This window comes from Pipistrellus kuhlii, unplaced genomic scaffold, assembly GCF_014108245.1.
Source record: "Pipistrellus kuhlii isolate mPipKuh1 unplaced genomic scaffold, mPipKuh1.p scaffold_m20_p_1, whole genome shotgun sequence".
In the NCBI taxonomy this organism is placed as follows: Eukaryota; Metazoa; Chordata; class Mammalia; order Chiroptera; family Vespertilionidae; genus Pipistrellus; species Pipistrellus kuhlii.
Window position 1 is genome coordinate 87,725,102 of NW_023425404.1, and position 17,724 is coordinate 87,742,825.

The following is a 17,724-nucleotide window of genomic DNA, read 5'->3' on the forward strand; positions in this document are numbered from 1 at the left end:
ACTCTCACCAATGGAAATCGGAGACATGATAGTGAGCCTTTTTCTCATTGGCCCAGTTGCGAAGGCAGCCAGGTCTTCTCGCGCCAAGGCGGAAGTTGCACGGAAGCCGGAACTCACTGCCATCCCGGGGTCTTAGGGAGCTGCCATTCGCTATCATGGTGAGGAAGCTTAAGTTCCACGAGCAGAAGCTGTTGAAACAGGTGGACTTCCTGAACTGGGAGGTCACTGACCAAAACCTGCACGAACTGCGCGTGTTGCGTCGTTATCGGTTGCAGCGGCGCGAGGACTACACGCGCTACAACCAGTTGAGCCGATCCGTGCGGGAGCTGGCGCGGCGCCTGCGCGACCTGCCCGAGCGCGACCCGTTTCGCGTCCGCTCCTCGGCTGCGCTGCTGGACAAGCTGTACGCCCTTGGCCTGGTGCCCACGCGCAGCTCGCTCGAACTCTGCGACTTCGTCACGGCCTCGTCCTTCTGCCGCCGCCGCCTGCCCACCGTGCTCCTCAAGCTGCGCATGGCACAGCACCTCCAGGCCGCCGTGGCCTTCGTGGAGCAGGGCCACGTGCGCGTGGGCCCCGACGTGGTCACCGACCCCGCCTTTCTTGTCACACGCAGCATGGAGGACTTCGTCACCTGGGTTGACTCGTCCAAGATCAAACGGCACGTGCTGGAGTACAATGAGGAGCGCGATGACTTCGATCTGGACGCCTAGCTGTCTTTCCTCCCCACCCCCTCACCAGTGCCGCATTTTATAGACTGGAGGCTGAGACCGGATGCTGGAGATTCTGTGAATTCGCTTTCCCAAGAGTGTGTCAACCGGTTCTTAAGAACTTGGCTCCTTAGCTGCAGGCCACGCTTACAACCAAAGGGTATGCTCCTGTTATTTGAAAATTTCCTTAGCCCTTGGACTATTGATAATTAAATGTCTGCCTTGAAACAATGGGAAGCGGTTTTGTGCTAAGCTAGGAATTGTTAGATTATTGTACCTTTAATATTGCAGTGTGGCCCTAACCGGTTTGGCTCAATGGATAGAGCATTGGCCTGCGGACTGAAAGGTCTTGGGTTCGATTCTGGTCAAGGGCTTGTACCTTGGTTGCGGGCACATCCCCAGTAGGGGGTATGCAGGAGGCAGCTGATCGATGTTTATCATGGATGTTTTTGAACCTCTATCCCTCTCCCTTCCTCTCTGTAAAAAATGAATAAAACATTTCTTTAATATTCTAGTGTGAAAGCAAGAACTTTGCGCCCACTCCCGCTTTCCCCTTGTTTTCTCAGCAGAACCGTTAATTTAACTCGAATTCTTGCTCCTGGTGATTAACTTGTGTATGACTATGGAGAATTTTGTTTTAAGTTTTCATAAGATGGGGTGAGAGTTTAGTGTTTAAAGGAATGCTTTTTTAATGCCAATAAATAATTCAACTACTTTGTAAGTGCAAAATTTTGCCTGTCTGGTTTTTTCACATAGGGTCATATCTGTAGGTCTTCTTTGCTCAAGAACCCTTCTTTTCTAACAGAACGTTCTTCCCAACAGTAGGACAAAGTAGGAGCTTGGACTAAGGCCATAAAAAAAACTTAAATGCCTTGGCCCAGCCTCAGCCCAAGCCATGCTCTATCAATAAATGTAACTTCCACACAAGTTACTTGCTTCTAATTCTTGATGGTGGGTTTCATCTTGCTGACTTCAGGTTTCTAAAACACAACACACAAGACTTATAAGTGCTTTTTTGAGTCAAATAAAAAGGAACTGAAGTATTGTATATTGAAGTCATTTTCAAATGCACACTACATAGATGCCTTATAAATTAAAGATAGCACAGAACTTCTATTGTAAGTTATCAAAATATTGTATACATCTATCCTAGCATAGAGTAGTTTGCCCATCTGCTGCATAACGACCTTAATATTACTAGCAAGAGCCCAGCAGATGAGGCGCTGTTTATGGTTGAATGTCCACCCATAAACCAGGAGGTCACAGTTCTTTTCCCGGTCAGGTACCATGCCCAGGTTGCAGGCTCCAACCCCAGTAGGGGGTGTGCAGGAGGCAGCTGATAATGCTTCTCATCAATGAAGTTTCCATTTCTCCCTATCGCTCTCTCTGAAATAAATTTAAAACATATTTATTAAAATTACTAGCAAGAAAAAAAGCACAAGATTAAGGTTTAAGGCTAAATCGATTCCATGTCATAATTATTCTCCATGCTAATATTACCAGAATGATCTCCATGATATAGGCAATAATGACAACTGCATCTACATTTTTTTAATCTAGGTGTGCTCCCTCCCAGGAGCACACCTGAGCCTATCCCTTCCCCCTCTCCTTTCCTGACAGGCACACATCACGTAAACTCTAAGGGACCCTGCAAGACTTGCAACCCGGAAGCAATGAGGAGTAATAGCAGTAGCTCATCCCGGGCTAATCTCCAGAACCTATTTCCAAGGTCCCCTCTTCTCTGACTTTCCAGTGAGCTGACAGCAGCCCAGCCTAGGCTCATTTCTTTCCTATAATATTGTAGTTCTGGAGAGCAAAGTAGCACTGCCTAGGCTTTCTCCTATTGCTTCTATCCTAACCCCTTCCTTGTTTCACTATCCCTCTGAGAATAAAAATAAATTTTTTTCCTGAATCTTAATTCAGTTTTGTTTTCTTTCCTGTGGGTCTTTTTGAACTAGATACTTAGTGCAGTATCTAATAACTTATCCTTTTTTCCTGATCAGTTGCCAATGTCCTCACTCCACATCTATTGAGAGCATGGCTTGGGCTGAGGCTGGGCCAAGGCATTTAAGTTTTTTTTATGGCCTTAGTCCAAGCTCCTGTAAGTTTTTTACTTTGTCCTACTGTTGGAATGAACGTTCTGTAAAAAGGAAGGGTATTTGGTACTAGGTTGAGAGTTAAGTTACCAAGGTTCTTTGCTAGTACATCTGAGACAGCTTCAGTGTCAGCTGAATCTTCACGGGGCAGCTGAGAAGACTCCAGGGTCAAGGTTGGGTTAAACTTCTTTGGTGAGTCCATTGAAAATCTAGTCACAGCCCGAAGTTCCTCCTAGATCCCCCTCAAAGGGTTTGAGCAAAAGGTGATTCTCTCTTTTTTTTTTTTTTTTTTTAAACAAAAGCCAAGTTTATTTGTTCATTTCTTGCATTTGAAGTACTCCTCGATGACATCCTTTGCCTGAGACTCTTTGCCATAGTCCTTAACCACCACGCAACTGCAGCCAACCACTTTATGGGGTTTTCCCTCTCTGTCGATTTTACAGAGGCCTACCCATTCCCCTAGTTTCTTGTTGTCCTCAACCTTGATGAGGTTGATCTGGTGTTCAGCACAAAGAGCCTCCACCAACTTGTCGTACATGGGCTCATCACAGTTGGATGCAAGTACACAAAGGTGGGCTTGGCGCTTGTCTAAGGCTTTGGCGGCTTCGCGGATTCCGCGCGCGAGGCCGTCGTGGATAAGGGCGGTCTTCAGCACCTCTTGCAAAGCAGTGTTAACGTCCATTACAACTCCAGCAGCAATGCCTTCCTCGGCCATGGCGGTGGGTTATGGGTAGAGCCGAATCTTGAACGCACCCAAGGCTCCGCCTCCGCGCAACTCCGCGGCGGCAGGGAAAGAGCAAAAGGTGATTCTCAAAACTCTCAAATTGCTTACAAAGTAACCTGGAAAGAACTGTATAGCCCAGAAATAGGGAGAAAATCCCAAATGCCAACAAAACATATTGAAAGAAAGAGCTAACCTCAAGATGTGTCAGGGTTTAGAGAGAGACCCTGAATTTGAATTTTCAAGCCAGCAGAGAAGCAGCATCACTGGGCAATGTTATATGAATGTTTGAGCAAGGAGCAGGCATTGAGCTACCAAGGCTTGACTAACACTCACTGATGCCCTGCTTGTGCTAAGCTGCCATTTGCTCTTCCCAGCAACCTCTAAGGCAGATGGTGCTGTCCATACCTTTTCAGTTTGGGAGACAGAATGGGAACTAGAACTTATCCAAGGCCCACATTCAAGTCACATTCACTCGTGACAACAAGGGACATGTTTTTTTTTTTTTCAGTCTCTTTAGAAATGGAAGGAGAGGAAATCTTACTATTCCTCAATTGTGATTGCTAGGCACAATCTCCTCTCATTTGAGGGGTGTTCTCAGGGCTCCCAGTGTTAGGGATCACAAGAAAAGACAGTTTGGTGTCTCTAGAAGGCAGGACCCGTGGCCCTGGGCAGGTAGCTTAGTTGGTTAGAGCATTGTTCCCTAATATGCTTAGGTTGCAGGTTCGTTTCCTGATCAAGGTATATACAAGAATTAACCAATGAATGCATAAATAAGTGGAACAATTCTCAAATCAATCAATCAATTTCCTTTAAAAATGAAGGCAGGCCAAAACCGGTTTGGCTCAGTGGATAGAGCGTGGGTCTGTGGACTGAAAGGTCCCAGGTTCGATTCCAGTCAAGGGCATGTTGCAGGCACATCCCCAGTAGAGGGTGTTCAGGAGGCAGCTGATCGATGTTTCTCTCTCATCTATGTTTCTAGCTCTATCCCTCTCCCTTCCTCTCTGTACAAAATCAATAAAATATATTTTTAAAAAAATAGAAGGCAGGCCTGGCTGGTGTGGCTCAGCAGTTAAGCATTAACCTATGAATCAGGAGGTCACAGTTCCATTCCATTCCCGGGCAGGACACATGCCCAGGATGTGAGCTCGATCCCCAGTGTGGGATGTGCAGGAGGCAGCCAATCAGTGATTCTCTCTTGTCATTGATGTTTCTACCTCTCTTTCCCTATCCCTTCCTCTCTAAAATATTGGGTCGGCAGCTAAGTAATTGCGGATTTTTTAAAGAAAATCAAAGACAATTTTTTCATGGAAGTAAATAACTTTATTCTGTAATGTATTGCCCATTTTGATCAATGACCTTTTGCCATCTTTCAGGCAGCATCATAATCCCACGTTCAAAAAACTTCTGGTTTTTATTAGCCAAAAACTGAATCAGGTATGATTTGACATCATCATCATTATTGAAATTTTTACCATTCAAGGAGTTTTGTAAAGATCGAAACAAAAAGTAATCAGATGGTGCAAGGTCAGGACTATATGGTGGATGTGGCAAAACATCCCAGCCAAGCTCCATTAATTTTTGCCGAGTGACCAAAGATGTGTGTGGCCTTGCATTGTCATGATGGAATACAACACCTTTTCGGTTTGTCAATTCGGGCCGCTTTTCTTCAACTGCATTGTTTAATTTCGTTAGTTGTTCAATGTAGACATCAGAATTCATCGTTCGGTTGGGTGGTAAGAGTTCAAAGTAGACAATTCCTTTGTAATCCCACCAAACTGATAACAAAACCTTCTTTTGATGAATATCAGCTTTTGATGTTGTTTGAGTTGGTTCACCTGGCCTGCTCCACGATCTTTTCGGCTTGATATTGTTGTAAACAACCCATTTTTCATCACCAGTTATCAGTCGTTTTAAAAATGGATCATTTTCATTACGTTTCTTTAGCAAATCACAGCTGCTAATGCGTGGCGTTAACTGTGATTCTTTCAGTTCGTGAGGAACCCATGTATCGAGTTTTTGAACATAGCCAAGTTGTTTTAAGTGATTTTCAATGCATGTATGTGATACATGAAGCTTCTCTGCAATCTCACGTGTTGTACTGTGACAGTCCGAATTGATTATTGCTTTGATTAGGGCGTCATCAACTTCAACTGGACGACCAGAGCGTTTTTCATCTTTGAGTGAAAAATCACCAGAACAAAATTTGGCAAACCAATTTTGACACTGCCGTTCTTTTAAGGCTTCGTCACCATAAACAGCACATAACTTTTTATGAGCTTGCGATGCATTTTTCCCTTTGAGGAAATAAAAAAGCAAAATATGACGAAAATGTTCCTTTTGATTTTCCATTTTTCAATGAACGCCAAACGAAAACTACAAAACAGATCAAAAAACTTTTTTTACTGATTAATAGCTGAATAGCCAACTATCAAATAACAAAATGTGTTTTACATTTGTACTACGTCTGCAAACCTAAAAATTCAACTGAAGCCATATGTGTGAAACCCGCAATTACTTAGTTGCCGACCCAATAAATAAAAATATACTTTTTTAAATTAAAAATAAAATAGAAGGCAGGCTCTATCTAGTTTGGCTCAGTGGATAGAGTGCTGGCCTGCAGACCGAAGGACACATACCTGGCTTGCAGGTTCCTCTCCGGCCTGGTCCCTGGTCTGCGTACATGTAGGAGGCAACCAATCGATGTGTTTCTCTCACAAAAATATTTAAGTCTTTCCCTCTCTCTTCCACTCTCTCTGAAAATCAATGGAAAAATATCTTGGGGTGAGGATTGAAATATAATAAATAAGTGTAGGCAGTAGGGCTCTCAGAGATCCCGGATCTGTCTCTTGCTTCAACAGTGTTTGGACGGAACAGACCGAGGGACGCCAGTTCTTCCAGCCACTCTCCTGCGTCTCATCCAGTCACCGCCTTCAGCACCACCTCCAGGACCAGCCAAAACACCGGTTTGGTTTGGTTTGGTTTGGTTTTTTTCTACCTTAACACCTCATTGCTGAATGGTTATGAGCTCCAAATTCCTCAGAATTATTCCCCTGAGGTGGAGGCTGCAGTCAATCGCCTGGTCAACCTGCACCTGTGGGCCTCCTACACGTACCTCGCTCTGGGCTACTATTTCGACTGCAAGGATGTGGCTCTGGACAGTGTGGGCTACTTCTTCCGAGAGTTGGCGGAGAAGCCAGAGGGCGTGGAGCATTTGTTAAAGTTGCGAGACTGTTGCGTTCTCTACCGAGAACCTTCCCAGGATGACTGGTCCAAAACTCAGGACGCCATGGAAGCTGCCCTGGCCCTGGAGAAGAGCCTGAACCAGGCTCTTTTGGAGCTGAATGGCCTGGCTTCTACACGTGCGGACCCTCATGTCTGCGACTTCCTGGAGAACCACTTCCTGGATGCGGAGGTGAAACTGATCAAGAAGATGGGCGACCACCTAACTAACATCCACAGGCTGGCTGCCCCCAGGCTGGGCTGGGCCTGTATCTCTTCAAAAGGCTCTCCCTCAAACATGACTAGGAGCCTTTGGAGCCCAGAAACTTTTCAGAGGCCCCCGCCCCCCTCTGCATCCCCCTAGTGTCTCTGGCTTTTACCTGAGCCTCTTCCCAAAGCTACTAGCCATTCTTTTAACCACCCTGGAGCCCTCTCCCCTGAATCGGATCAAATTAAACAATAAAGCTTTTTGCAGAAAAAAATAAAAATAAATAAGTGTAAAAAAATAAAAATAGAAGGCAGGTTCAGCCAGTGTGGCTCAGTTATTGAGCGTCAACTTGTAAAGCTGGAGGTTACAGTTCGATTCTCAGTCAGTCAGGGACATGCCTCGGTTGTGCACTTGATCCCCAGCAGGGAGCTTGCAGAAGGCAGCCAATCAATGATTCTTTGTGCTTTTCAGTATTTTTTAACTTTTCTATAAAGACAATACATAAGTATAAGAAATTAATAAAAAATACATTTTTTAAAAAACAGCTTGCCACTTATAAGCCTCAGCTTAATTAAAATCATGCAAAATTAGCCGAGACCGGTTTGGCTCAATGAATAGAGCGTCGGCTTGGAGACTGAAAGGTCCCGGGTTCAATTCCATTCAAGGGCATGTACCTTGGTTGTGGGCATATCCCCAGTGGGGGGTGTGCAAGAGGCAGCTGATCGATGACTCTCTCTCATCGATGTTTCTAACTATCTCCCTTCCTCTCTGTACAAAATCAATAAAATATATTTTTTAAAAATAAAATCATGCAAAATTATATTTGTGTGTCATCCTAACTTAGGCCAGCTTCCTAGAAAGATTAAACAGACAAATGAAACAAAAGTCTTATGAAACTGGTGCCCTGTTTTTTTCTATTCCTCTTATGCTTTTATTAGAGGTCCGGTGCACAAATTTGTGCACAGGTGAGGTCCCTTAGGAGGTTGGCTGGCCAGCCCCCCAATCAGGGCCAATGGGGGGCTGGCTGGGTAAAGAGAAGGGCTGTGGGAGGTTGGCTCTGGGAGCACACTGACTACCAGGGGACAGCTCCAGAATTGAGATTCTGCTCCTTGGTGGTCAGTGTGTGTCATAGCGACCAGTTGTTCCAGTTGTTAGGTCATAACAGTCGCTCAGGCTTTTATATCTCTTCTACCCTATCCAATAAAGAGGGTATATGCTAATTTACCATTGCACCCTCACAAAGATGGTGGCACCCATAGCCAATATGGAGGGAATATGCTAATTGACTGCTACATCCTCAAAGATGGCAGCACCCAGTCCCCTCAGCCCCACCAGGGCAGCAGGCATGTGACATGGCGGGGCCAATCCCCAGGTGCACCTGCCTCCAGAGTCCCCAGTCCCCTCAGCCCCCCAGTCAGCCAGGGCCGGCCCGAGGTGCAGGCAAGCCTCGGATGGTGGCTGCCCAGCCACCCAGGGCCACCCGAGGCTCAGATAACTAGGGCCGGCCTAGACTTGTGCTGCCAGCAGTGGCAGCAGCATAGGTGTGATGGAGGCATTGCTTTCCTCTGATCACCGGGTCGTCTCCCAACCCTGAGGACTCCCAGACTGTGAAAGGGGGCAGGCCGAGCAGAGGAACCCCCCTCCAATGCATGAATTTTCATGCACCTGCCTCTAGTCTATATATATAAAAGCCTAAGTGACCATCACAACCAAACAGATAACTGAACAGGCTGCATGGGGAAACCAGGCCAGCAGGGGGGTTAGTGAGGGATGATCAAATGACTGAACAGCAGGCTGTGTGGGGCGGCCAGGCTGGCAGGAGGGCAGTTAGGGTGACCAGGCTGGCGGGGGTGGGGGGACAGTTGGGGGCAACTAGGGTGGCAGGGTGGTCAGTTGTGGTGACCAGGCCAGTAGGGGAGGCAGTTAGGGGTGATCAGGCAGGCAGGCAGGTGAGCAGTTAGGAACCAGTGGTCCCAGATTGTGAGAGGGACATTCCAGATTGGAGAGGGTGCAGGCTGGGCTGAGGGGAACTCCCCACCTTGCATGAATTTTGTGCACCATGCCTCTAAAATATATATATATATATATATATATATATATATATATATATATATATATATATATATGCCGTATTTTTCAGACCATAAGACACACTTTTTTCCCCCCAAAAGTGGGGGGAAAAAGTCCCTGCGTCTTATGGTCCAAATATAGCCTACAAATATACTTTTAAAAACAAGTTTTTTTACTTGCCCGGCTCTGTGTGGTCTCTGTGTGCTTGCCCGGCTCTAAAATGGTTCTAAATGCTGCTGTTTACTTTACAGGGTTGATTACATGTGTTTACGACTGTGATGTTGGGTTTTAATGCACATAAAATATTTTAGGACACTATTTGTTTCAGAATCTTTTTTCTTCATTTCCCTTCTCTAAAAACTGGTGCGTCTTATGGTCCAGAGCGTCTTATGGTCCGAAAAATACGGTATATATATCCCAAATATGCAAATAGACCAAACAGCAGAACAACTGAACAGCCAGTCGCTATAATGTGTGCTGACCACCTGAGGGCACACAGAACATGGCAGGCATCGGCAGCAGGAGGCAGAGCGCAGAACATGGCAGGCATCAGCCGCAGCAGGATGGTGAAGCAGGTGAGCGGAGGCATCAGACCAAGGCAGGGTGCCAGTCGCTATCATCAGGGCGAGCCTCTGGTGGTTACTGAAAATTCTTTGTTCCCACGTGCTGCAGTCCTACCCAGCACTCACACCTGCTGCCGGTGCCGGAGCCACTGCTGTACCTGCTGCTGGTACCTGGTGCTGGCCCCGACCACTCAGTGCCATCAATGGGTGCTAGTGGTGGCTGCCGGCTCCAATTGCCCCTCAGGGATTCTCCACCTCCCCCTGTTCCTGAGAGGTGATCAAGGCAGCAGCTGCTGCTCTCACCTGCTGACAGTGCCGGTCCCAATTGCTCCACACTGGCAGTGTGTGGGAGCGGCAACAGTGGGAATGGGGCTGCTAGCAAAGAGGGGACCAGGGGTAGGGCTGGAGGGGCCGGGCAGGGGTAAGGAGGATGGGCTGAGACCTGCCCTTCTGTCCACCGCAGTCTCGTGGCCCACGGTTCCTTTCAAGGTACACAAATTAGTTCACTGGGCCCCTAGTCTATAATAATAAAAGCATAATATGCTCATTAGACTGGACAGCCAAACAACCTTCTGGATGTCCTTCAGAACAAAGCTGGGGCTGTGAGTGCCGAGGCTGCGAGGGCCAAGCCCCTTGCATGAATTTTGTGCATTGGGCCTCCAGTATATAATAAAAGCCTAAGGAGACTGCAGCAGAGTGGCAGTAAGCCTACCGAATGTTGGTTGCAGCAGGAGCAGCAGATGGCGTTGGACTACCAGTTCTGGCCTGATCCCCGCAGACCACACCAAAGGACCCCACAGGTGCACAAATCCATGCACTGGGCCTCTAGTAAACCGACAGCCAGACAGTCTGCAACAGACTCTTTAATTGTTCTTCTATAAATGCACAATTTGCTTTTAATAACTATTGAAGTAACAAAGAAATCTGTTACTCAGTGGACACCTGCTGTCCTATTATGAAACCTTAGCTGAATAACATACCCTCAAATTTGGAAATTCCAAGCCAACTCCAATTACTGTGCAGTTACTCTTTGTTTTCTTTCTCCTCATTTCCACCATGTCTTGTTGCATTCCTTGGTCCTCACATGGGGTACCACTTTGCTGGGGCAGATCAGCAGACCCTGAGTGATGGATGAATGATTACTCTGGCAGGATTGCTATGAAAGAGAGGGCTAAGAGACTGCATGGCAAAAGGAGCCAGACAGCCTTGATCATCTGCCTCTTCAGGCTTTTATTGTAACAGCATTGAAATAAAATTTATCTTTTAGATACAATCAGTAGGGTAAGTAATCTTGGGTGAACACTTGTGTCTGCAATGTCCTTTAAGCAAGGACACCTAAAGATTAAGCATAAAGATTCTGATAAACACCTGAGGGTCTGCACATACACAGACTTGTTTGGAAAGGTCAAGAAACAATTATGGGCAGATACCTTTGGCCAAACTCCCCTAAATAGGAATTCTGATAAACAGGTTGGGCCGTCTTCAGCCCACTTCTTTTTTTTTTTTGGAATTTTTCTCCTTACAAACTTTTTAACCAAGTCACCTGCTCCCCCACAGAACTAAACTGATGACAATTGCTGGGAAGCAAGAACTCAAACACTGCTGAGAATGACATTAGACATGTGACTACCCACTCTCACCTTTCCAGTTAGCAATTTATGAACAGATCACTCTGTGAGGTTACTTTCTTAGTGATATTACAGACTCTGTTTTTTCATCCATAACTGTAGACTCAGAAGTGATATTGCTGGATCATATAGTAATTTTATGTTTGTTTAAGGAACCATCATAATACTGTTTTCCATAGTGGCTGAACCATTTTATATTTCCACCAACAATGCCTGAAGATTTCAATATCTCCACATCCTCACCAACATTTGATATTTTATATTATTTTTTAAATGTTTTTATTGATTTGAAAGAGGAAGGAAGAAGGGGAGATAGAAACATCAGTGATAAAGAGAGAATCATTGATTGGCTGCCTCTTGCATGCCCCACACCAGGTATCAGCCTGCAATCCAGGTATATGCCCTGACTGGGAATCAAACAGTAACCTGGCTCATAGGTCAATATCAACCACTGAGTCACACCGACCAAGTGAATGATAGTTCTTTATATGTCCTGGATATTAGTCCTTTGTCAGATATTTGATTTGCAAATATTATCTTCCATTCTGTAAGTTGTGTATTCACTCTTGATAATGTCCTTTGATGTACAAGAGTCTTTAATTTGATGAAGCTCAATTTATCTATTTTAATTTTGTTGCCTGTGCTTTTGTTGTTGTTGTATCTGTCCAGGGAAGAGATATACAAACCTGTAGAGATATTTTCATAAGAGTTTATTTGAGCCAAACTGACCACATATGCAGAAAGCAAGATCTCAAAAGCTCCTGAGAATAACACTTTGCATCTTCTTTTATGCATTTGTAATTAAGGAAGGTATGTAAGGAAGATTGGAGAGAGCAAGGCTGGGCCCTAACCAATTTTGCTCAGTGGATAGAGCATTAGTCTGTGGACTCAAGGGTCCCAGGTAAGATTCTGGTCAAGGGCATGTACCTTGGTTTCGGGCACATCCCCAGTGAGGACTGGGCAGGAGGCAGCTGATCAATGTTTCTCTCTCTCATTGATGTTTCTAGCCCTCTATTCCTCTCCCTTCCCCTCTGTAAAAAATAAAATATATATTTTTTTAAAAAGAAAGCAAGGCTGGGATTGGATTACAGGGTAGTTAACAAGATTATGTGCTCTTGATGGAACACACTCCCTCTTCGAAGGTTTTACTTCTGTCTTTTCTTTTTTTAAATATTTTTATTGATTTCAAAGAAGGGAGAGGAAAAGAGAGAAACATCAATAATGAGAGGTAATCATTGATTGGTAGCCTCCTGCATGCCCCACACTGGGGACTGAGCCTGCAAAGCCAGGCATGTGCCCTTGACTGGAATCAAACCCAGGACCCTTCAGTCCACAAGCCCATGCTTTATCCTCTGAGCCAAACCTGCTAGGACTACTTCTGCATTTCAAAGGTGTGTTAGTCTAAATGTATAAGAACAAATGACAGGGCTAGTTTAAAAGCTTTCAGAAGGAAGAGGGGTACAGGCTGGAAGATGGCGACCAGGTAAACACTTGTACGGGCTGCCTCCCACAACCATATCAGTGCTGCAACAGGGGATCTTACCTGAGACCTGAAAGGACCACAACTGTGGGGCCCCGACCAGCGCGGACACGCAGATTCCACAGAAAAGAGAGAGAAATCAACCCAGGAGAGAGACATCCTGAAAAGAGAGACCATGGGGAGACAAAGAAACAGCCCACAAATGAAAGAAAAGCAGGCATCACCAGAAAAGGAAGTAAACAAGTTAGGGGCAAGCAACCTACCAGAGCAAGAATTCAGAGTAACGATCATAAGATGGCTAAAAAGAATGGAAGACAAATTTGACAATATGAGTAAGACCCAAGAGGAAATGAAAAAAAAAACAAGAGGAAATGAAGATGACTCAAGAAGAAATGAAAAATGACATCGCTACTATGAAGAACTCAATAGAAAGCATCAAGAGCAGACTAGAAGAAGCAGAGGACTGCATCAGTGAGCTAGAAGACAAGGTGGAAAATAGTACCCAATTATAGCAGCTTCTAGAAAAAAAAAATTAAAAAGCAGGAGGAGAGCCTACAGGAGCCTTGGGACAATGCAAAACAAAACAATATTCAAATAATAGGGGTTCCGGAAGGAAAGGAAACAGGTAGACATGGAAAATGTATTTCAAGAAATAATGACAGAAAACTTTCCTGAGATAGAGAAGAAAAAACCCACACAAATTCAAGATGCTCGCAGAGTCCCAAGCAAATTGAATCCCAGAAGACTGACGCCAAGGTACATTATAATTAAATTGGCAAACACCAACAACAAGGTAAGAATCTTAAAAGCAGCCAGAGAGAGACAGAAAGTTACATATAAAGGAACCCTCATCAGACTAACAACTGATTTCTCAACAGAAACTTATCAGGTCAGAAGGGAATGGGATGAAATATACAAAGTCATGCAAAGGAAGGGTCTGAATCCAAGAATACTGTACCCAGCAAGGCTATCAATCAAAATTGAAGGCGAAATCAGGAGCTTCACAGACAAAAAAAGACTAAAGGAATTTATCTCCACCAAACCAGCAATGCAAGAAATGCTAAAGGGTCTACTGTAAAAATAAAGAAATAGGAAGTGAAGAAGGAACACGGGGATATAGAATAAAAATGGTGTCAAATGAGTACTTATCATTAATAACTTTAAATGTAAATGGTTTAAATGCTCCAATCAAAAGACATAGGGTAACAGATTGGATAAGAAAACAAGACCCATACATCTGTTGTCTACAAGAAACCCACCTCAGAAAAAAAGGTACACACAGACTGAGGGTGAAGGGATAGAAAAGGGTTTTCCAGGCAAATGGAAATGAAAAAAAAGCTGGGGTAGCAATACTTATATCTGACAAATTAGATCTTAGAGTGAAGGACATAATGAGATAATGAAGGCCACTTCATAATACTAAAGGGAGCAATCCAACAAGAAGAAATAACCCTGGTAAATATATATGCACCCAATATGGGAGCACCCAAATACATTAAAAAAAAAAAAACTGCTGGAGAACATTAAGAGAGAGATTAATAGCAATACAATTATAGTAGAAGATTTTAATACCCCACTGTCACCCTTTGACAAATCATATACACAAAAAAATCAGCAAAGAAATATCAATCCTAAATGACTCGCTAGACCAGATGGAATTAATTGACATCTTCAGAACATTCCACTCCAAAGCCACAGAATATACATTCTTCTCAAGTGCACATGGGACATTCTCAAAGATAGACCACATTTTGGGACATAAGCAAAGTCTCTTCAAATTCAAGAAGATAGAAATCATATCAAGCATCTTCTCAGATCTTAGTGGCATAAAACTGGAAATTAACTACAATAAAAATAATCCAAAGAAATCAAACACATGGAGACTAAACAGCATGCTATTAAACAAGGACTGGGTTACCAGAGAAATCAAGGAAGAAATTAAAAACATCCTGGAAACAAATGACAATGAAAATACAACAATCCAAAATATATGGGACACAGCAAAAGCAGTTTTGAGAGGGAAGTTCATATTCCTACAAGCCTATTGCAAAAAACTAAAAAAAATGGTAACAAATGATCTAACTCTACAACTGAAAGGGTTAGAAAAAGAGCAACAAGCAAAGCCCAGTGTAAGCAGAAGGAAGGAAATAACAAAAATTAGAGCGGAGATAAACGACATAGAGACCAAAGAAACAATACATAAGATCAACAAAACCAAAAGCTGGTTCTTTGAAAGGATAAACAAGATAGATGAACCTCTAGCCAGGCTAAACAAGAAACAAAGAGAGAGGACCCATATAAACAAAATCAGAAACAAAAGAGGTTAAATAACAACAGACCCCACCGAAATACAACAGATTGTTACAAAATACTACGAACAACTCTATTCCAACAAACTGAACAACCTGGAGGAAATGGACAAATTCCTAGAGAAATACAACCTTCCAAAATTCAATCAGGAAGAATCTATAAATCTCAATAGAACAGTAAGTTGGGAAGAAATTGAAATAGTCATCAAAAAGCTTCCAGCAAACAAAAGCCCGGGGCCAGATGGCTTCACAGGAGAGTTTTACCAAACATTCAAAGAAGAACTAAAACCTATCCTCCTCAGACTATTCAAAAAAATCCAAGAGGAAGGAACACTTCCAAACTCCTTCTATGAAGCCAGCATCACCCTAATACCAAAACCAGATAAAGACAACTCAATGAAAGAGAATTACAGGCCAATATCCCTCATGAACATAGATGCCAAAATCCTCAACAAAATTCTAGCAAATCGGCTCCAGCAGAGCATCATAAAGATCATACACCACAACCAAGTAGGATTTATTCCAGGAATGCAAGGATGGTACAATATACGCAAATCAATAAACGTTATACATCACATAAACAAATTGAAAGATAAAAATCATATAGTCATATCAATTGATGCAGAAAAAGCATTTGATAAAATCCAACACCCTTTCCTGATAAAAACTCAACAAGGTAGGAGTACAAGGATCGTACCCCAATATAATAAAAGCTATATATGATAAACCCACAGCAACATCATACTCAATGGGCAAAAACTAAAACCATTCCCTCTAAGAACAGGAACAAGACAGAGTTGCCCACTCTCACCACTCCTGTTTGACATAGTACTGGAAGTACTAGCCATTGCAATTAGACAAGAAGAGGATATAAAAGGCATCCAAATTGGAAAAGAAGAAGTAAAGTTATCCTCATTTGCAGATGACATGATATTGTACATAAAAAACCCAAAAGACTCCATTAAAAAACTAATTGACTTAATAAATGAATTTGGCAATGTAGCAGGATACAAAATTAATGCCAAGAAATCAATGGCATTTCTATACACCAATAGTGAACTTACAGAAACAGAGACTAAAACGGCAATCCCATTTACCATCGCACCAAAAAAACTAAGATACCTTGGAATAAACTTAACTAAGGAGGTAAAAGACCTATACATGGAAAACTACACGACACTGAAAAAAGAGATAGAGGAAGATGTAAACAGATGGAAGATCATACCATGTTCATGGATTGGTAGAATCAACATCATCAAAATGTCCATACTTCCTAAAGAAATCTATAGGTTCAATGCATTCCCAATTAAAATACCAACAGCATATTTCACTGACCTAGAAAAAACTCTTCAAAAGTTCATTTGGAACAACAAAAAAACCCGAAGAGCCACAGCAATCCTGAGAAAGAAGAGTAAAGTAGGAGGGATCTCAATACCAGATTTCAAGCTGTATTACAAAGCCACTGTTCCCAAAACAGCCTGGTACTGACACAAGAACAGACATATAGATCAATGGAATAGAATTGAGAACCCAGATATCAACTCACCATGCTCAGTTAATATTTGACAAAGGAGGCACGAATATACAATGGAGTCAAGACAGTCTCTTCAATAAATGGTGTTGGGAAAATTGGACAGATACATGCAAAAGAATGAAACTAGATCACCAACTTACACCATACACAAAAATAAATTCAAAATGGATACAGGACTTAAACATAAGTCGGGAAACCATAAAAATACTAGAAGCATCCACAAGCAGCAAAATCTCAGACATATGCCAAAAGAACTTCTTCACTGATACTTCCCCTAGGGCATTGGAAGCTAAAGAGAAAATAAATAAATGGGACTACATCAAAATAAAAAGCTTTTTTACAGCAAAGGAAACCATCAACAAAACAACAAGAAAGCCCTCTGTATGGGAGAACATAAATGATATCACTGTTAAAGGTTTAATCTCCAACATCTACAGACAGCTTATACAACTTAATAAGAGGAAGATAAATGACCCAATTAAAAAATGGGCAATGGATCTAAATAGAATCTTCTCAAAAGAAGACAGAAGGAAGGCCAAGAGGCACATGAAAACATGCTCCAAGTCACTAATTATCCGAGAGATGCAAATCAAAACAACAATGCGGTACCATCTCACACCTGTCAGAATAGCCAACATCAACAAATCAACAAATGACAAGTGTTGGCGAGGTTGTGGAGAAAAAGGAACCCTCATGCACTGCTGGTGGGAATGTAGACTGGTGCAGCCACTGTGGAGAACAGTATGGAGTTTCCTCAAAAAAACTGAAAATGGAACTCCCATTTGACCCAGTAATCCCACTCCTAGGAATATATCCCAAGAAGCTAGAAACATCAATCAGAAAGGATATATGCACCCCTATGTTCATAGCAGCACAATTTACAATAGCTAGGATTTGGAAACAGCCTAGGTGCCTGTCAGCAGATGATTGGATCCAAAAACTTTGGTACATCTACACAATGGAATATTATGCTGCCATAAAAACAAGAAAAAATTCTCATCGTTTGTAGCAACCTGGATGAAATTGGAGAGCATCATGCTGAGTGAAACAAGCCAGTCAATGAAAGAGAGACACCACATGACCTCACTTATATATGGATGATAAAGAACATTATAAACTGAAGAACCAAAAGATAGATATAGAGACAGTAAAGCAACAAGCAGACTGTCAAATTACTGCAGGGAGG

General features: G+C 43.1%; 3 protein-coding genes across 3 annotated transcripts; 2 read left to right on the forward strand and 1 right to left on the reverse strand.

The window, feature by feature from the left end:
- The first annotated feature begins 10 nt into the window (after positions 1 to 10).
- Positions 11 to 1,116, forward strand: LOC118728483 (U3 small nucleolar ribonucleoprotein protein IMP3-like). Its single transcript, XM_036455008.2, is given in 2 exon segments — positions 11 to 63; positions 65 to 1,116. Coding segments are annotated over 2 exon segments (699 nt in total). The 3' UTR covers positions 711 to 1,116.
- Positions 1,117 to 3,072: 1,956 nt separating this feature from the next.
- On the reverse strand, positions 3,073 to 3,620 carry LOC118728504 (40S ribosomal protein S12-like). Its single transcript, XM_036455029.2, has one exon. The coding sequence runs from the start codon at positions 3,516 to 3,518 to the stop codon at positions 3,120 to 3,122; it is 399 nt and encodes a 132-aa protein (XP_036310922.1). The 5' UTR covers positions 3,519 to 3,620; the 3' UTR covers positions 3,073 to 3,119.
- Positions 3,621 to 6,351: 2,731 nt separating this feature from the next.
- On the forward strand, positions 6,352 to 7,067 carry LOC118717136 (ferritin light chain-like; the record flags this gene model as incomplete). The annotated part of the gene is given in 2 exon segments (XM_036434881.2): positions 6,352 to 6,997; positions 7,000 to 7,067. Coding segments are annotated over 2 exon segments (699 nt in total), but the record flags the coding sequence as incomplete, so codon positions are not given.
- Between the last annotated feature and the right edge of the window lie 10,657 nt (positions 7,068 to 17,724).